Source organism: Podarcis gaigeae, assembly GCF_964106915.1.
Source record: "Podarcis gaigeae genome assembly, chromosome: 15".
In the NCBI taxonomy this organism is placed as follows: Eukaryota; Metazoa; Chordata; class Lepidosauria; order Squamata; family Lacertidae; genus Podarcis; species Podarcis gaigeae.
Window position 1 is genome coordinate 43522600 of NC_139692.1, and position 21360 is coordinate 43543959.

General features: G+C 42.2%; 1 protein-coding gene and 1 long non-coding RNA gene across 3 annotated transcripts in view; both read right to left on the minus strand.

Moving 5' to 3' along the window:
- Positions 1-21360, minus strand: part of LOC310832962 — a 184813-nt gene that overhangs the window by 20934 nt on the left and 142519 nt on the right. The window lies entirely within an intron of this gene.
- NSRP1 (nuclear speckle splicing regulatory protein 1) lies at positions 338-19264 on the minus strand. Of its 2 annotated transcripts, none has more exons than XM_083715189.1 (7): positions 19108-19264; positions 16938-17019; positions 9001-9057; positions 6242-6373; positions 5130-5337; positions 4230-4338; positions 338-1945 (listed from the first exon to the last, which is right to left on the minus strand). In XM_083715189.1, the coding sequence occupies exons 1-7, from the start codon at positions 19125-19127 to the stop codon at positions 1015-1017; spliced, it is 1539 nt and encodes a 512-aa protein (XP_083571315.1). In that variant the 5' UTR covers positions 19128-19264; the 3' UTR covers positions 338-1014. The 2 variants fall into 2 exon arrangements, with proteins under 2 accessions (XP_083571315.1, XP_083571316.1); XM_083715190.1 differs by lacking the exon at positions 19108-19264 and adding an exon at positions 18920-19011.

Sequence of the window (21360 nt, forward strand, 5' to 3'; positions counted from 1 at the left end):
GAGGTTACCGGGAGGTGAGGTAAGAAGGACAAGTGCTTCCAAGGGTTTTGTTGAAAATATATTATGAAAACATTCCCTCTGCCAAAGTTCTCACTTTGCCAAGCTAAAGGTAGGAGTGTCTTTTATGACAGCTTTATAAAACCTTGGCGTCTTATAACACACAGGGCCTGATCCAGAGAGCCTTCACACACAACAGCCTGTGTGTGAGGAACTTCCCCTGCCAAGCATATGACTGGCACTGCTGACTCTCTCTCTCCCTTACGTATATGTCACTTTATCATGCTTGAAGGGTGCGACTAAGAAGTAACACAAACACAAAACAGTGTCAAGGGCAGCGTAAGATTCACATCTTTCATTTTATTTCAATGTTTCTGCACAGAAGAATTAACAAAACTCCAAACAAAGTCTCCCCACATTTAAGTTCACTGTGGAACTAAGCGGTGGTGGTGGTGTTTTTTTAAAAAATAAAACAAAACAATAATAATTTTTGCTTCTGGGCTTATTTGTATTCCTCATTAAGTTTGGTTTTCACACTTATTTTCCCTTGGTACCTGTGGCTGGACAGCAGGCTCTAGAGCAGGGATGAGGACACTGTGGCCCTCCAGCTGTTGTTGGGCTCCAATCCCCAGCAGCCAACAGGTGATGAGAGCTGTAGTCCAGCAATATCTGGAGAGCCACAGGCTCCCCGCTCATGATCTAAAGGAAACCTCTGTGAGGCTATTAGCCACAGGCTGGAGCTCACTGCACTGAAAAGACACAGAGCATAAGCAGGTACTGAGGTGCAGATTGTCAGTGTGAACAGACCCATATCAAGCTATACACTCTGTGTCCAAAAGTCATACCTCTCTATCCATTTCTCCTGCAGAAAAGGATACTCCTTTTAAAAATCCTCTTAAAATGAATGGCCTGAAGCTACCGTACTTCAATTCCAGTGTACAATTCCCTCCTGCCTTGGTATTCCCACCAGCGATAAGCACGTGTCACCTTCCTGATATGCTCCTCCTGAAATGAAATCTAATCCTCTTCTTTTTCTATGTAAGACTTGGTGCCCACACGGGCCATCTGCCGAGCCAGGTAGCGGTCTCTTGCTGACATCACTGTCTCCTCGTTACTACGCTTTGCAAATTTGCTCTGGCTCTCTGGAGGTTTCTCTGCTTCCTCTGCTCCCACCCCTGCAGTCCTGTGCTTCAATTCTAATGATCTCTCAGAGTTGGGGGGGTTTTCTCCCCTACTATCACCTTCTGGAGCCCGATGGCTATCTTTTGCCAAGGGCCCAGGGCTACTACTTTTCCTTTTTTGCCGCTGCTGCTGCTTCTCCTCTTTGTGTTCCTGTGCCCCTTTGTCCCTTTCCCTATCCCTGTGCCTCTCTTTGTGCCTCTCTTTCTCTTGCTGTTCCCACTCCGAATACCTTTCCTCTCTGTCTCTCCACATCTTCAGATCTCTATCATAATCATCCCTCTCTTTCCTGTCTTTTCTCCTCTGCTTCTCATCCTGCTCTTCCCGTCTCCTATGATGGTTCTCGGGTCTAGAGCGCTCCTCTTTTTCATGGTCTTTGTGTCTTCTCTCGCGTTCCTTTTCCCTGTGCTGCCCACTTTTTTCCTTCCTACCCCCACCCTCCTCTTTCTCTGGATGACTTGAAGGCACCTTTTGATGGCAGCTTCTCTCCTCGCTGGATGACCTTGAGTCCCTTCGGCTCCTGTGATGCCTGGAACTCTCCCCACTACGGTCAGAGTGGCCTTGCCTACTCTCCTTTTTGTTGCCAGTTCCGCTGTTTGTGTGTGCTTTAGCACTGTTCTCCTCATCACTAGTATCCATTTCCAAGTCACTGTCTGCATCTGGGTTATCTTCTGCTTTTAGAGGAATGTGGGAACTTGTCCTCTCATCCAGGTTTTTGCTTATTTGCTTGGAGTCACAGGAATTCCCACTGGGTTCTTCTTCCTTTATCCTACATTTTTTTTAAGACACAAAATAAAATTCACTCCCTGCCAACTCAGAACAACCTAGCATCATCTTATCCTCCAAAGCATACACCCACATTTCTAAGAAAAGCATGTTTTCATGTCAAGAATTTGTAGGAAACTGCAAGTTTACCGCATTTATTTCACAACAAGAAACAGAAACTCCATGATCCTAGAGAGTATACCACCTCTGAACACCAGGCACTGGGACAATGAATGGTGCTGGCCATTATTTTAATGCCGTGTTTGGGTGCTTCCAAAAAAACTTTCTGGCTGCTACTTGAAACTAACAATGCATAACTGAAACATGTGGCATGCATGGCTAAATATTAATCTCTCATCCAGAATGTGTGTATCAAATGTTCAACTCCTGATTTGCGTTAAACAAGGTACCAACAGCATTCCTAGTTGGAGGGATTTAATATGGGTTCCTTATCAGTTGTCCCTCACTACAGACTGCAAGTGGAATCAGACAAAACTCACTCTGGTGTGCACTCATTTTGCCTACTGGAAGTGATGGGCAGAACATGTAGCAGTCATCATGGCTGCCATCTGTAATGAATGGTTGGCAAAGCCATGAGGCATAACAGGCACACACTCTGAGGCAGTATTTATCACCACCTGTTTTTCTGTCATCTATACCTGAACTTGTTTGGTTCACATCACGTGATCTCATCACATACTGGAGTAGGGTTCGGACCCAATGATTCATCAATCCATGTTGTAAGCTCTGACTGGCAAGTACTTTAACACCCGTAAAAATGACTCGGACTTTGGATTATCTCCAAATTAGCACAAATAAGCTGTGAACATTTATTAGTATTAATGAAACAAGAGTGGCAAGATTTTCCGTTTACCAGAAAAGGAGAATACTACTTCCTTATAAAGGATGACTACACTATTGCACAATAGTCCCCCAAAGAGGGGAAATGAGATGACATTGTCTTTAGTGACAGATATGCTCCAAATGCCCCAGTGACAGCATCTGTAACATTATGAGACATTTGTCTTTTGCTGATCAGTACAGCCTTATCATGTTTCTATACATACATTCAAGAGATATTCCTCTTCTGGAAAGATTAACACAAGACAAAACAAGGTGGTAACAGCTGAGAGTATAATTATAGCTATCAAACTGATAGGACCAGGGAAGTTACAATGTTTCAGTCTTGGGTAGTTAATAAGGAAGCTAACATTTAAGGATATAACCGACACTTTTTACTTCACTAAAATTACCTGTCTAAGCAATCCAGATTCTTCACCCAGAAAAAATTCTGCCACATATACAGCAACTGGGTAAAAGCTTATGTAATTCTAAGTCACTTTAAGACAATTTATGTAGTAAGTGATTAATAAATGCAAATAATAATGATGGTGATGATTTTGAACATGCCTTTCGAATTAAGAGTGGACTTTGGCTAAGGGAAGGTAAAGCCAGCCTGAGATCTGTAAGTCACTAGTGGCACTGCTGTTTCTATAGCTTGCTTGGAAAAGGACACATGCACACACAGAGAGACTATTTGTCAGGGGACATTAAGAAACATGCTTAAGTGCCAGCATTTTATAGCTGGTTTTCTTCTAGAATGTATTATGGACTCTACCTATGTCTAGAAAAACTTCTCCCTTTGTTCAAAAAAACATGTTAATTTCTTTTTTCGTAAAAAAAGAAAGAAAAGGCAACCACAGTGATGCACAGAGCCAATATGAAACATTTAAAAATAACTAAAAGAGAGCACCAAATGAACAATAAAAACAGAGACAAATGGGAACAAGTATAGCATCATGCAATTAAAAATGTGTACAAAACCAGGAAGGAGACAGCCTTCCATGTCTCCCTGGTAACATCCCAAAGCCACATTGCCACCCTGGTGAAAGAGAACAGTAGTTTAATTACCCTCCATATGTTATTATTGAAGGATCACCTTGCAGGTCACAAATGTCTTGGCTTGATGCCAATAAGCCAGCCTAGCCTGCTCCCCACTATAGTCACATCACATCATCTGTAAGGAAACCTTTCCTCATTCATCCAGAGAGAGAGGAGGCACCCACTTGACCTCCGACTGCCATCCCACCCAAGAGTGGAGCAAAAATTCAGTCCCTTCTTTATGGTTATCAAACACCATGCACACTCTGGTTAGAATGAAACTCTCCATTCTGAGCTGAGGGTTGCTAACTGGGACCAAACTCTGGCTCCATTAAGCTAAAAGCCATCAAGGAGATGCTGAAACTGCGACTGCCAGAGAAGTTGATTTTTCTGCATTTCAACCTTACCTGGCCTCCCGAAGGCTGCATTTGGGCATCTCCTCTTCCCCCACTGCCTGGTTTAGCAGGTGCCTGTAAAAGCCACTGAGATCCTTCTGCTTGGTCACATCCAGACATGCTGAAAAAAGGGAAGGAGGACATAAAATTAGGAATTATTATTATTTATCAATAGAGCAGCTGAGAGAAAAAGCTTCACTGCAATTGCCCACATTGCCTGAGATATCTGGAACAAAGCAGGGGTTGTACACAGTACTCAGATTATAGGGGCAGTGATGGTGGGGAACAGCCTCCTTTAGCTACTGTTTTTAGAAAGTTATTGAGGAGAGAATGGTGTGGCTAAAACTGGGGATGCGGCAGGAAAGGAGTTTGAGGGTCTCATCAAGTGCCACCTATCTCCCATCTCTTGAGCACTAGGGAGTATAAGCAGACGTGGTTCCCTCTTCAAAGAGACATGAAGAGGGCATTTCAGAATAATCCAACTGCTGATCACTGGTATGCACACATGCAGTCCAAAAAAGAAACCCAAAATGACAATTCTTAAAAACCACACATACTTCTTATGATGTGAAAATGATATTGTGATAGTGCTGTACGGTGGGCAAGCGTTTGCATTGAAGAGGGGAGATTTCCATACAAACCCCTGAGTTTTCTTTAAGCAAATGTCTCTCTCCCCCCAGCTTACTTCACAAGCCGCACATTATCCCAAGCCAAAGGAGCAAGCCTGGGAACAAAAAAAGAGTTCCCATCTTGACACCTCCTCAAGGAGACAATGTATAAAGGAACACAACCAAATCTGCCAGATGATTCCTACTTAAAGGTCATTTAGGCTACTGTGAGTTCAGAGTCTTGACAATTTGGTTCCTAGCACCCACGAGAGCAATCTATCAGCACCCTGGTCATCTTCCTCACCCTCAATTGCTGCCTCCCTCTTCTCTCTTTCCTCCTCCTCAGCTCTTTCTTGCAGTTTCTTCTTGTAGGCCGATGTTACAAAGGCTTCTTTGTCATCAAACGCGCCTCCTTCCAGTTCACGTTCTTTCTGAATCTTCTTCTCCATTCTCTTTTCCTGCTCCTTCTTCCTTAGCTCGGCCGCCTTGAGAATATTTTGGATGTACTTGGGCTGCAAAGACAAACAGCAATGAAGAAATGGAAGAAGACTGAGATTACCTGTGGCAAATAAATCAAAGGTGCTGTGAATATTGTGGGATACATTTTACAGAAGCTACTGCTGCTCCTCTGAGCTGCCATCAGTACCAAGGCAAAGTTATTGAGCAGAGGCCCACAAAATCTGCCTGGTATCAGTAGCCAGGTGAAATCTGTGCTTGCCACCAATACTACTTGTGATGCTACACTTAAACCCTGAGTTTAAAGCTGGGGGACTCTTCCCAGTCAAACTGAGCCTCATCCAACACTTCGCATGAGGTGAGGAAGATTCTCTGTCATTCTCCAGAACACGAAGAGGCCATAGGGAAATACATGTATAGTGTTTTTCCAAAGTCAGCACCGACTCTGGGAGAGTTCCCCAGGTTCTGGAGAAGGGTGAGAGAGAGCCAGGAAGAATATCTGTGGACCTGTGATCCTGAGAGATGAAGGTGATGTCCAACAAAAATGTGCAAGAAAGGGACAGTGTGATCCAAGTCTAAATGTAGTGTATCTGTAAGACTTGGGCTTAAATCTGACTGCAGAGGCTTGCAAAAGATAATTCTCCCTGAGCCCTCAGTTCTCCATTTTTGAAATAGGAACAGAGGCCCATCCCACATGACAGTTGAAGGTAAACTTGAAAGAGGTGATGCAGTTTGTAAGAATAAAAAAGTGTCACTTGAATGATAAATAGCAGCACCAGCAGATCCCACTCCTGAATTTTCCATGAAGTGCAGGGAGTGTTAACCTTTGATTCCCTTCCCCTCAGTGGCTCCACATCCCTCTTGGCCTCTTCCCACCCACAGCTGGAGGTCTTCACCGCCCCAAACATCCCTAGTGTAAAGAGGCAAAGACAGACATCATACTCATTTCCAGGTATGGACCTTTTTTTCCCCTTTCCCTGCAAGTGCGCTGGCATGACTTTCTGCCTTCTTTTGCTGTATGTCGTCGTAAATATTGTCATATTCATACACTGTGGAGTCTTCCGCCAGTGCCCTCTGGATCTCAAGCTTGGTCTTTAAAAGGAAGGAAAGAAAGGTTATGGTATTTTCATTAGAGTCTTCCAGGAAGCTAGTCCAGCAATGTATTATCTATAATTATCTCAGTTAAGACAGAAGCTGCAAACAAGAGACTTTTATTAAAAACATCTAAGGCGCTAGCGCAGCCTTCCAGATGGTTATACAAGAGAAGTCTTCTCCTCCTTGCTGCCAAGCTTCTGCTTCCAAAGACCTGTGCTGTTTATTCACCCCTCACTGATCCATTCTGGAAGTTTGTCCTAGAAACCTTTAAAGCCAAAATAACAGCCCCATCGTGTGGCCCTGTGTTCTCTGACTGGAAATAAAGCACATCACTATTTACCTGTGTTGAGGATGTGCTCTCTGACTTTGGGCCAGAAAAAACATAAGACAGAGACGGACAGACGGCCACTGGAATAGAAAGCTGCTACAATGGTAGTGTTAGCCCATCATGGCAAACTATGGTTTACCAAAAAAACACAGAAGTTCCCACTTTGTTCCTCTCCTCTAGACAGCAACAGTAACAAACACTCTTGCCTGGCTTAGAGTTACATCCAAGGATCACCGTTTGCTTCACTCTAAAAAAACTACAACGTTGCACCATGGTTTGTTCTCTCCTATCAACAAACCACAATCTGCGTGTTGGACATAATGCTAACCCAGAGATGATGGTTTGTTGCTCCTGCTCACACTAGTGCCTGAGCAAAATGAGAACAATCTTCAAGGGCATTGTAACCCACTTTGTCTCCCTGGTCAAAGAAACACTATGATTGATTATATGGTTACAACACAGAGGTATGTGTTCATTTTTACGCACACACAGGCAAGGTCTATAACAGGGACGTCCATCTCCCAATAGTCTGCGATCTACTCACAGTATAAAAAAACTGGCAGTGATCTACCCATTGTCGTAAAAAGACTGGCAGTGATCTACCTAAAGTTGTGGAGCTATTTTTAGGAAGCCAAAGTTGTGGGTTGTTTTGGGGTTTTTGTAAGGAGATCGCTGAGGAGCCAGAGATCAACCAGGATCTACCAGGAACTCCCCATTATTTACCAGTAGATTGCGATCCACCTCTTGGGCATGCCTGGTCTATAACATTCCCCTCTTCCCAGTAGCAAACCCAAGTGTGAGTCTAAGTTAACTCTACCACCTTGCCCTGAAGCCCCAGGGAGCAACTGAGTAAGCCTTCCCTTCCCTACAGGAAACCAAGGGACCATGCATGTTTCCACTAGGTGCAAACCACAGAGATGTTGTCTCTCATACTCATCATAATCTGCAAAACCATCTTCTGTGTTTATGTAACCCAAAGGCCAGTATTTCTATTACAGAAAAAATTATTTGCTCCATGTCGTTTCTCTCCATGAAGATTTAGCCAAGTGTGGTGGAAATCTAAACAGTGGACAAGTTCCTTTTGTTTTCTCATACTATTAAGACTTTCATTCTGAAACAAAAGTTACACAAGTAGTCAGTCAAGGAGTCCTATATTTGATGTCAGAGAAGGAATTTGCCTCTCCTGGTGGTTTTTACAGTGTGGATGCTAAATTAGTCTCCACGTTTAATGGTGCATTGTAAACTATGAGTAGATATATGGCAACCTGCTTCAAGGCTTGCAGCAGGGTTGTTTTTCTATAACAACTTAGACATAGCCAAAATAAACCCAAGAAAAACAGAGTTGTATAAAAGCGGAACTGTTTATTACGCAAACAAAGTCATGGAAACTAAAAATTCAAGCTTTGATATAAATTATGTCATTGTTAATAAGGAAAGTGTTGCACTTCCAAAACCAAGCGCCAAGAGGACAGGGCTGGTGTGTAAAATTATGAGGATGAATCACATAAAATAATCCAATAATTCATTTATACATTGCACTAATACAATTTTTTTAAAAACCATTATGAAAAGAAGAACAGCTGCCACTCTAATTTTTTTAACACTTGCTGCCAAAACTTGGTGAAATATACTGGTTGACAGCCCTATAGGAAAACCATTAGCCTTGTCAGGTGCCAGTGTTAACCTATTTCTAAACATTTGCACTGGTGTAAGACAGCCAGGTAAATAAGCCTACCAAAGTTGCTGGTCTGGATTTCTTTTCTACTGCTGGCTAAGAAGCTAGACTGCATTTCAATGCAGGCTGTAGAACATGCTCCTCTGCAACAAACATGAAACTGCGGTCTGCCAGCCTCTTGGCAGGCTAGTAAAAAAAAGGTGCTTTCTACCAAGCAGATTTGTGGAGGAGAGACAAGAGTGATCTGTCTCTCCTCTACTAGATTGCTTACTTACCTGAATGGAATTACTGATTGCCTATGGCTACCAGGCAAGTTGTTACATTGAAGGCTTTACTAAAATCTTACTGGAGGGTTGGGGAGGAGACACTAGCATTACCTCGATGCATGATAGTGGAAAGTCAGATTTTAAGATAGAGCATGCTATCTTGGTTATTGGCCTTACCCTGTTCTAATTTAGGTGGCATGTTCCTCAGGAGAGAGCATTCTCTCTTTCTATACATTTCAGGGCAAATTGCCATATACACTGATATCAGTATAACAACCACCGCCATATATATATTTGTGTAATGAGACCAGAAACCAAGGAGCAAGATGTGTGTGTACACACATTGCCAACTTACTTGTTTCATTGCTTGCTTTTTCAAGGCTTCTCGTTGAAGGCTCTCACCCACAGAAGACTGTGAAGAAAAAAATATTTTGCATATTAAGTTACATATAAATATATTTTTGTTTTGTATAGCCCACTATAGTTTAAAAAATAAATAAGGTTGCAGTCCTAAGAACACTTGCCTGGGAGTATGCCCCCAGAGAGACTGACTTCGAGTATTAATATGACCATCTTGAAGGCCAATACAAGTTTGCTACATTTTCAAAACAGTTTAAAAGCAAATAAATATGGAAGCTCATCAGTAGAGAAACACTGTAATCTGCATCCATAGAAAAGAAATTTCCAACAACTGAAATGCCAATATCATTGTCTTTGTCCATAAAATACTGTATTGAGAAGAGCTATGTGGTCAACATAGCCATCTGCACACTGATGACAACATATATTAAGTCCCAATGAAGATGGTGGGACTTAAGAATAAACATGGTTATAATAATAATTTTATCACAGTGGTACCTCGGTTTTCGAGCATCTCGGAAACCAAACGTTTCGGTTTTCAAACGCCGAAAACCCCAAAGTAATTGCTTCCATTTTGAACGTTTTTTGGACATTTAACAGCTTCTGCTGCGTTTTATTCAGTTTTCTCAATTGATTTTGCCAACTGCCCTTTGCGCCTCGGTTGTCAAACCGTCTTGTGGAACAGCTTATGTTTGACAACCAAGGTACCACTGTATTTATACCCAACCCATCCGGCTGGGTTGGTTCAGGCACTCTTAGGATTAGGAACACAGAAAGCTACCTTATACTGTTTTAGTAAAAGATTTATGTTCAAACTGTTGTTGTTCCTTTTGTTAAGCATCGTACTATATTACAGCTTATGATGCAGGTACATAACTACATTAAAAATTGAGAAACTGAGCCTGTAAGCCTGGGATCGGGGCTGGCTGTGAGAGTTCGTGCCATAGACCTGGGCCAGATCTGAGCTGCAGCTGGAGAAGATGTTGGCTCTTGCTGAGAGGCAGCAGCAGAAAGGCAAGGCAGGGCAGGGCAAGACCCAGGCTTGGCCCTTCATGTGGATTGTGGCAGATGCTGTAAGCACCATATAGGGCTCCAACTCCATGGGGATGTGTTGGGCTGTTGTCAGAGCTCAGCTAGCACCCAACATCTCTAACTCAGTTACCTAAGCCTGCTCTAAAGATGTAAAGAGCAAATCAGTAATCACAAAGTGGTTATTTTGTAAGTAGGATAACACACACACACACCTCCAAAGCACATTATGCGGGAAGAAGAACAGCACAGTAGAAAGCAGTGTATTAAGAACAGCAATGGAAACAGCCCTGCTAACTTAGTTCAGAATGCAGTTTCCTTATTCCCAATAAAGTGAAGCACACCAGATCTCTTCTTCACATTTCCTAATTGTACATAGATCTGCAGCTCCCTGTGTTTGCTGAACAAATTTAACGACAAAGACCACTTGTTTATAGAGCATTAGCAATCAAATATTCCTTTCCCTCCACCAGGTGACAGGGAAACATGAAAAATATCTTTTTTAACATTTTGGCAGCTATCGTAGTTTTCCAATCCTGCCATGACTCATACTGAACATCAGCTTTTCTTACAAGTGGAAGAACTTTTGTCACCAGCACTTCATAATACTAAAAAAAAGCAAATGGAAAACAAGCAGCAGGTAATTTTTTATTTTATTCTTATACATTGATGTCCAAGTGGGATGAAGAAAGCTGACTCACCATGACACACAGCAAATTCAAACTGACTTGAATATTATTTTGCTCTTGCAGAAGTGCCATATGCCATTTTTCTTTTTTCTGACACAGAACTGAACTATCAACAATAAAGGTTCTCTAGGTTTTGAATTGCACTCATGTATGCTGCTTTCCTACCTCCTTGAAGTACCAAGCAAATGTTTGAACAACTCTTTTATGCCAATGTACTGTGGTGCTGAATCCAGGACTGCTCACCTGAAGCTTCAAATTACAGGGGGTTGCACTAAATGACCCTTGGGGTCCTTTCCAACTTTACGATTCTGATAGGAGTGACTACAATGAAGAACCCATTGTATGCCCCTGTAAGAAGGCACCTAGAACCAAATACCAAGTGCTGTAAAAGAAGAGAAGAGCTTTCACTTCTGAACTCCACAATGGCACCTGGCAGGCTGCTGCTGGAGGGAGAATACTAGAATAGATAGACCTTTGGTGTTCATCCACCATAGCTATAGCTGCATTAATAAACCCGGCCACGGTCAGTCTGTATGTTATTCTTTTATCATGAAGAAACAGGTTTGGGACTAGCTCAGCTGGACAATGTATCAAAAGCACTGCGCAGGAAGCATAGATCAACTGACCTTTGGAAGACGCTGACTGCCCTATCCATGGCCGATAAGAAACATTGCTTACTGGCTCTGAAGGAAGGTTGGCTATGCATCCAGAAGATAAAGGTAAAGGTAAAGGTACCCCTGACCGTTAGGTCCAGTCGCGGACGACTCTGGGGTTGCAGCACTCATCTCGCTCTATAAGCCGAGGGAGCTGGCGTTTGTCCACAGACATGTGGCCAGCATGACTAAGCCGCTTCTGGCAAACCAGAGCAGCGCACGGAAACACCGTTTACCTTCCCGCCGGAGCAGTACCTATTTATCTAGTTGTACTTTGATGTGCTTTCGAACTGCTAGGTGGACAGGAGCTGGGACCGAACAACGGGAGCTCAACCCGTTGTGCATTAATTGCCTCAGAAAATATGTCTTCAACTTGAGGGACTAAGCTAATTATACTTCAACTCGAAATAACTGACATATTTTGCCCAATAGTTTCATGAAATTGGTCTATTCTTCATGCATACGTCATTTCTCTCCATCAAAATATTTAAAATTCACAATAGTTTTTCCAAGACCTGGCTGTAGGCGGTTAAGTGTACTAGTGTCTGGAGATTATGCAAACAATAAAAGTAATATAGAGGCCTCAATTTCAGTACATAAAATTCTAAAGCGGTCCACCTGTCATTTGTTTGGACAGCGCGCCAAGAAGTTTAAGGAAAACAGCGCCAGCACAAACACCTCTTCCAGAGCTTTATGGGTGACAATTTCCTGTTGTGCTGAGAGGTCTGATAGATGGGAACTTCCTGTTCTTTTGTATTATTTCTACTTATCAACAGGTCGTTTATTAAAGAACCTTACAAAGTCAGCAATCTGGCATGGGATTTCTGTTTGCCCCCAAACATGGTATTCTTTGGAGACACAAAGCTTGAACTTATAATATTTTCTGAAAGGGAAAACTCTCTTAACCCTGCACTAAAAACACCAGGAAATGTGTTGCTCCCTAAAGTCAAAAGAACTGAAACACAACGAGAACTGCAGAGTTTGTTCCCTATATTGCAAATCTTTTAAATTTTTACTTTATTCTATCCCTTTTCATTATTCCTCTTTTATTTCAATCTTTCTTTCATACTTTTGCTACACCTGGTACAGTCTTCTCTTAGGCTGCCAAACTGTTTTTTTTCTTCTTGACACAAAGTACCCTTTTAAAATAAGATTTATAAAGTGCTCCAACAGCTTCACAAGCTCTCCTACCCCAGCCTATAAAGCAGCTAGACTGGATGAAGAGCATCACTCCCTCTTTATCTTGTGGATCAGATAAAAAAAGATATTATAGGGTTGTTCTGCTCCTGAAATAAGGAAGACTGCACATTTAAAAAAAGTATTTCAACTATTTATATATCACTTATCATTGTAGTCTCAGTCAGAGTGGCTGGACCAAACAGACCATTTTGGATTCAACTGTCACATGAAATAGATTGGCAACACATCAAGGTGTGTGTTGGCTTCTGGATTAGAGTGAAGGAAATGAAGGTTCACAGAAATATTGGATATGCTGACCTCTCTTCCATTAAAGCCACACAGAGCAGCAGGCTTTAATAACTCTTGATCTTTCTTTTCTTTTTTAAGAGTTAAACTCTGTCTTAAGTGGGTGGGTGAAACTCCACATATTGCTTTTATTACTAGTTAACAATATATTTAGCATCAGAAGCACAAGGTTTGTCACAAAATGTTCACAGCATTCTTTGTGAATGATAGCATCCAATGAGCTCCTTTTAACTTGTAGAACTATAAAACTGCAAACGGGACACTGTACTACCTTTTCTTGTTTGACTAAACAGAGTTTGAAGCAACAGACTCCTGACACCCATAGCCTTGTGCCACTGAGGCTGCAGCGAAGAGGAGGAGGGGTGCCCTGCTCCAGAGTTCTACAAAACCCCATTTTTCATCAACTTCAGGTGGCTAAAGTCCTTCTGCTTCTTCAACATTTACCTCTTGCTGCACATTAAGATTGGAACTGCCTCTGTGACCACTTGAGTGATGTTCTGTCTCTAACTTCCATTGAAACTTTCCTCAACGCCCACTTTTTACACCTCTCTAAGTACCCCCTGCCTACATTTCCTTCCCAATCCTCTTTTGTTTCCTCTGTGTCAAATTTTAGTCTGGAATCTCCTTGGGACAGGTATCTGCCCTCTTGTACTACGTAAATATATCTTTCAAATAATTCATACACTCCTTGATTGTAAAAGAAAAGAAAACTCCATAGAATTGACAGAAAGCAACAGACATGTTGATGGCACCAAATAAATATTTTTTTAAAACCCAGAACATTATTTTACTTCCTTTAAGCCTAATACAGTATCGGTCCTAAAACCAGTCCTGTTCTCCATGCATACTCATACACATTCACTTCGCTGTATAACTTGGAAATTATAAGAGAAAGATTAAACAACCTCTCAATACAGCAAAGAAAATCTTAATGAAATATGCATAGTAACATTTTTTTAACGGAACAAAAGTTTTCTATCTAATATATGATCACCATGGCCAAGTCAGGTGTGCAGGTTTGCTGGCATGGACTTTATTAGAGTTCAGTTATAAATACACCATCTTCAGACACGCAAGGCGTAGTTTTTGCTGATATGGAAGCAGCCAGGAAATGAAACCCCTCCCAAACGCAGCGCCTTATCTCGGAAAGGCCTAAAATTATTACTAAACTAATAAAGTAATTTTGTTTTTTTAAAAATGATCTTATTTTTTGGTTGATGATAAAGGCAGTCGCTGGATTTATTACCTACTTTGTGGGCTGTGGAATAACATGGGGAGTTCTGTAAGATGCTTCCCCCCATCACCTGCCATGCCAGATCAAAGGGACAATATAAAGAGGCTATCATTCTCCTCTGTACACTCTATTTGCAAATGAGAGAATCTGTTTGGGAAAAAATCATAATCATTTTTTTGTGTGCGTGTGAAAAGCCAGTTGTCAACCACCCTTAAACCCAGTGATAATGCATATTTTTCTTCTCTTTAAATAGTACATTAGACTAGAAGTTAGTAAATCATTGCCTATTTCTCATTAGTTAAGAGAAGATGAGGCGTGGGCAAGAGCAGAAATAGAATGTACAGGTGGAAAGTCAGAGACCTAAGGATACTCTGGGAGGGCACTGAATGTCAATAAGAAAATTCTAAACAATTCGTCTACTGAGCTTACTGTTATAAAGTTTTGCAACTAAGAATATTGCCTGCCGATTTTTCTTCAGATCGGCATCATTAAAAGGGCTAGTGACTTCATTTATTTTTAAATGAAAGTTGAAAATGCAGGGGAAAGGTCTGGGGTATCCCTGAGGGTCCCAAAGAAACAGCTTGTTTCCTTTTACCCATTGTGTTGAACCAAAGGTGAACTGTTCCAGAAGCTTTGCTAAAAACGCCATCTTGGTAGTCAAGATAACCCCACAAATATTTGATAGTTGTTTTAGCAGTGAGCTCACTTGCTTTGATATAAGCTAATTGGCTTACTTTGATGCTCTCCTTATCTGTGGGCTTGGGATGCTGGGCTAAGCCCAGAAAGGGGAACTATCTGTAAGATTTGGGAATTTGCCACCTATATCTTCATCTAGTTAGGTGAAATGACGTATGCTGCTTTGTGTATATGTTATTTATTTATTATATGTATTGGTATAAAGAACATACGCATGTTTGCTTGGGTGCAAACAAGCCATCTCCTTGTTGCGGGGTCTGTCCTGCGTCTGCAAAGCCTAGATGAACTGGCAGGCTACTTTGCTGTAGGTCTAAGCCTTCTTTAATAAAGCACTAGAATTGGCCATTTTGCTGCTTTTGACATCCTTCTTTGGTATTCCTGCATCTGCCTACTCTCATGAGCCTTCCTTTGGGCCAACGTTTCAGAACAGCCATAGGGATCAGAGAACATCCCATCCTTATAGCTTTGCCCTGGGTTTTGTTTCTATGCAATAGGGAGTTGCTTCAACCTGGATTAGATCATTGGTCCATCTAGCTCAATACTGCTGACACTGACAGGCAGAAACTCTCCAGAGTTTCAGACACAGGTCTTTCCCAGACCTAATTCAAAATGCTGGAGATTGAACCTGAAACCTTCTGCAAGCAACACATGTGCTCTATTGTTGAGTTACAGTCCTGCTCCAAGGCTCTTCTACGTCACACCTAAATGTGACAAAGCAAACCAAATCTAGTAACTGGCTTTTTATATATACAGCAATTGACTTATGTATTATAATGTTAATTGCTATAAACCAATCAAAAGTTTAAATTATGGCACCTGTATCTAACATATCTTTGTAAAGTTTATTGTATAATGTGTTTAAAACAGTCTGGCAGATGAAACTTAGAAGGTGGAAAACAAAACTATAAAATTGGCACGCAGAATGAGTACAGTTGCACATGGGTTAAAATAACAAAGCCTAAGTAAAAACTTTCATTGTTATCTGATTATCAAGTATCATTCCAGATTTGCCAGGCTTGTAGCAAAGTTTGTTTTGAAAATGATGGCTCTGCTGTATATGTCATAAAAGCCTGCCAAATCATATAAAAAGTGCCTGGATGTTATAGTTCCTGTTGAAATCTTCAATCATACAAAGGGTGACATAATGGGTCAGTACATCTGGCTGTTAACCAGAAGGTTGGTAGTTCAAACCCACTCAGGGATGGCTGTATGCAGGATTCCTGTATTGCAGGGGGTTGGACTAGGTGACCCACAGGGTCCACTCCAACTTACAATTCTATGATTCTGTGTGTAATGTTCTTAATTATAGATGTATTCCAGAGTGAGTGATACCAAGTGTCCAGTTTTCCATTGAATTTAAATTACTACTCCTGCTGCTAAGATCAAAGTATCTTTAACATATTGATAAGAACTTGGGTTGTGAAACATCCTGAAAGCAGCAATACAGATCCTTCGTCTATGAGAACTAAGCCTATTTATAGACTACATAGTCCTTCCACACTGCTTGCAAATAATTTCCTCACAAAGAATAATAGAAACAGATACTTAAATGATGGTTCTATGGCATGTAGCACCCTCTACTGGAAAAACAATTTATACTACAGAGGGGTTATTTTAAAGTTAAATTATAAGTTAGGCCCATCTTCCCTGTGTACACTGGGATCACATTGTCAGATGAGACTTCTGAGCCAAATGCTTGCTCAGATTCATCTGACAGAAGCAAAGAGTAGCATCTTCTCTCTACAGTACTTGTAATTTGTCTTTATGGAACTCCATCCCAAAAGACACCTGAATAGCCCACTTTTTTAAAGGCCCTTAAGCCGGTAGATAAATCCTTCCCCATTCAGAAAGAATTCAGCAAGCTGGCTAGGCTGTTTAACAGCATATAGCTATGCAGGTCTATCCAAAAGTAGGTCACAACTGAGTTCAAATGACATTATTCCCAGGATGCTTGGTAGAATACTAGGTTGATTTACTGATCTGCTGCTACAGTGGTTTTGAACCTGTATTTTAGTTGGTTTAAATAAATTTAAATTTAGTTTTAACTGGAATTTTTGAAAACTGCATTGGAAGCCTTCCTGTATATCTTGGACTTTGTCCTCTTACAAACATAATAAATAAAACAAATCACAACAAAAAAACTAACCTCATCATCTGAGTCATCCATAAACACTGCATGTTTGACAAAGGTTTTCTGCTGCGCTTTCTTGGGAAATATAAGTCCATATCTGTGGAGAGAAAAATGAATATTGAATATATGTTCAGTAGTCTTGGTAATGTATTTTTCAGCTGTAGCAAAGTCTGAAATGTAAAGAAGAAACACAAAACAGCACTAGCTTTGCTGACAGCATGGAAAACAGGGCCCTGACTGACTGACTGCAGCTACCAAAGCTGAGTCTGCTGAACAGACTCTTGGGCTGGAGAATTGTGGCTGTTGTTTACGTTAATTTTTTGTATCTTTATTTTTAAAATCTTATGAGTTATATGGAAATTGTTCAGTTTGGTCGTGTACTTCTAATATGTTTTATTTATTGTTTATGATTACTTTTGTTATGTTTGTAATTATGTGAAACATGATGCCATTTAATTAAGGAAATTAGGCAAGGAGACATGGTGAGTGTTCTTTCTGCTTTTATAAATCAAACCAAAATATGTTGGGCATTCATACTGGGTCAAGTAATCTGGATTCTTGTATCTGCTGCTAATAATTTATTGGCCTTTTCTTTACATTATTTTCATATTCTTATATTGAGTTAATGTTTTAGCCACACTGAGGGTGCCACAAATGGCTATAACTGTTTTTAATAAAAATACAAAAAAAAAATAGATCAAAGTAAAGAAGTGGATAAAACAATATTTTTGAAGGAAAAGGCATACAAGTGGGTCAGAAGCATCTCTGTTTTTAGAGAATCCGCAAGAGTTACAACAGGTGCCATTTGAGAAGAGGCATCATCTCCTCTGTGTTAGAGAAAGATGCTTCTTTTAAAACAGTGCCTGCCAACTGCAGTTTAAGTGCTTGCATCAAAAATAATAAATAAAGTACTTTTAAGAACCGCCATTAATGGAGGAGGTGGCTTCTTTTTCCCAACTAGCAACAGTGTGACATAGTGGTTGAAGTCACATTGCCAAACTTGACACACTGCAGAGTGTAGATGTTTTGGACTCTAACTCCCATCAGCCCAACCCATCACACCAGTACAATGCTGGGGCTGGAGGGCACCAGGTGGGGGAAAGCCTGAGTTAAAAGTGTCAAGACTAGGCCTAGGGGAGACACAGTCAAATCTCCACTCCACCAAAGAAGCTCGCTGGGTGATCTTTGGCTAGCCACTGTCTTTCAGCCTAACCTGCCTCACGGGATTTAAATGGAAAGGCACATAGAATCATGTACACCACCTTGAGGTGGGAGAGAAAGGTGGGATATAAATGCAATAAATAAATAACACAGTGCAACCCACGCTCCTGTAGGGTTGAGTCTTGGGGCCAGAGAGGAAATCACACACAGTGTGGCGTAGTGGTCAGAGCAGCCTTTCTCAGCCTTGGGTCCCTCAACCATGTTGGACTACAACTCCCATCATTCCTAGCCAGCATGACTAGTGGTCAGGGATGATGGGAGCTGTAGTGCAAGGACGTGTGGGGCTGAGAAAGGCTGGGTTAGAGGGTCAGACCAACATTTGGGGGCGACCACAGTTTGAACCCCCCACCAGGCCATTGCTGCTCAGCCTAACCTACCTCACGGGGGGGGGGATTAATTATTGTTCACCACCTTGAGCAACTTGGGAGGGAAACGTGCAACGGAAATGCAGTAAAGAATGATAAATAATTGGGAGGGGAGCCTTGTTCCTCTTCGTTTCCCCCCAAAGCCCCACTTCACCTCCAAGTCTCTGGATCAGACCCGCCTCGCCCTCCCCGAAAAATCGCCTCAGTCCTCCTCTCTCTCGGCCACCCCGAAATTACCTCAGCCCCATCTTCCGGCCCTACTTTCCTCCTCCTCATGCCCCCCCTTCAGCCCCCACCACGACCTCACTGCCGCCTTGGCCTCCCTCCGGGCAGGTGGTGCCCCCTCCTCGGAAAATAAAATAAAACCGCCTCGGTCCCTGCTTCGTCTTGTCAGTTTCGATGCACATGGACCCAGGCCGGGAGTTTCCCCTCTCCCGGCTCCGTTTCTCCTCAACGCCGCCCCTGCCTTTTCCTCCCCCGATTCCCACCCCGACCCCGCGGCTCCTTCCCCTCGGCTCCCTCTCCACCCCAACCCCAAACCCCCGTCCTGGTTCCCCCTCAGCTCCGCGGCCCCTTCGCCTCCCCTCCCCCACACTCACTGCTTGCTCGGAGCCGCCATCTTGGCGGCGCGGCGCGAGGGCGGGACGAGGGAGGAGCGGAGGGCAGCCGCCGAGTTGCTCTTTCCCGCCTCTTTTTCTCGCCTCAGCTTCTCGCTCGGCAACTGCGGATTCGACGCCGCCCCAGATTCGCCAATGTTTATTCCCACACACTCACTTAATTCCCGCAATTATTGTTATTATTACCGCTTCAGGGTCTCTTTATCAATATAATTTCCCCCTTAGCTTATTCGTTCTTTAAAATATTACCACCTCAGAGCAGTGCTGCAGTTACTGTATAAGCTAAACAAGCTATAGCTTAGGGCCCCAAGAAAGTGCCCCCCCCAAAAAAAAAATTAAAGGGGGAAAAACTGGATGTGCATTTCCAAAACATAAGATAAAAAATGAAATAAAACCTACATACAGTAACAGTGTTTTGTGTTGTGTAGGCTCCTATTTCTTAAGTGCAAATGGCTTTAGATACCTATTAGGTCCTTAAACTACCATATAGCATATATTCAACACAAAAAACAGTGACATTTGTTGTTGACAGAGGACAGCTGGACATATAAAGGGTCCCATTCCCTTCTGTAGCTTCAGGCCTCATCAAACCTAAATCTGGCCACGATTCAGAGTCTCTTGGTCATGGGCAATGTCACAAATCTGGGCATGGGGTTAGTCAGGATTTTTGTGGGGGGCCAGGACTTTTATTAGGGGGGTAGAACCGACATGATTGATCCGTTAGTTAAGTATTTCTTTTGTTTTACTTGACCTAGTGGGGGCAGCTCCCCCCCCCCCGGCTATGCCAGTGCTCTTGATCAATATTTCCCCCACCTTTCTAAAAAAAATTATTACTACCGCTTCTGCTTCTCTTCATTAAAATTGTATTTTTCTGGTAAAAGGTAAAGGACTCCTGAACGATTGAGTCCAGTCAAAGGCAACTATGGGCTTGCGGCGCTCATCTTGCTTTCAGGCCAAGGGGGCTGGTGTTTGTCCACAGAGAGTTTTCTGGGTCATGTGGCCAGCAGGACTAAACCGTTTCTTGTGCAAAGGCACACTGTGACAGAAGCCCAGGGCCCGGATTTAGGTTTGATGAGGCCCTAAGCTGCTGAAGGGAATGGGGCCCTGTATATGTCCAGCTGTCCTTTATCAACAACAAATTGTCACTGTTTTTTGTGTTGAATATATGCTATATATATGGTAATTTATGGACCTAATAGGAATCTAAAGCCATTTGCACATGTTGCCATGCAAACAGTCCATGCAGAATGTAGGCACCCTATACAGTGGTACCTCGGGTTACATACGTTTCGGGTTACAGACTCCGCTAACCCATAAATAGTACCTCGGGTTAAGAACTTTGCTTCAGGATGAGAGCAGAAATCGTGTTCCGGCGGCGCGACGGCAGCAGGAGGCCCCATTAGCTAAAGTGGTGCTTCCGCAGTCCCAGATTTACATACTGTATTAGTATGAATATTACTAGGTCTTTTATAATGTCAAGCTTAAAATTCCCTAAAATTCTGCCCCCTCAGTTTAGTGAGGACATGGGGGCATGGACACACACAAAACAAAGGCACTCTGCACGTGCTCAGGCAGCTTTGCCCCAACATCATCATTTTAGAAAACATTATCTTTTTATTTAGAAGAATGAGCCCTCTACAGGACCTTAATGGGGGCTTTGCCACAAGGGAGTTCCTGTTGTTGTTACTATTGTTACCATTATGAAAAGCAGCCCTTATGTCATGATGAAAATATTTATGATCAAGGTTATTTATGAGAACATTTCTATACCGATATTCATAAAAGATATCGGAGTGGCTTGCAAAAGCGATACATACCCTTCAGTGCAGACCCAGGCCATCAAGCCCAAGGACATGGAGACGGTTGCATTTGGATCTGCTTGTACTCTTGGCACCTGCCCTGAACATCACTTGTCAGAAGGACGGGACATGGGCTTAACTCAGTGACTAGTAAATTTAAAGTATTTTACATTTCAGTTAGATCAGGACTCCCCTGTTTGGTGTATGTGCTTTTTCAGGGACTGAATAGTGTGAAAGATTATGTGTCATTGGGCGGCAGGGGGAAGTGTATGTGTATGAACTTATTTTTTTAGTTATTTTGTTAATATTGCTTCAGAGCAGTGCTTTTCCCCCCTAGGGTACTCAAGCGTATGCAATATTGGCACATTTTGTTCTAGAAGAAAAGTTGTAATTGTGATATTTCACTTCTTTTTAGTTGCTGGTTTGCTAATAGTGT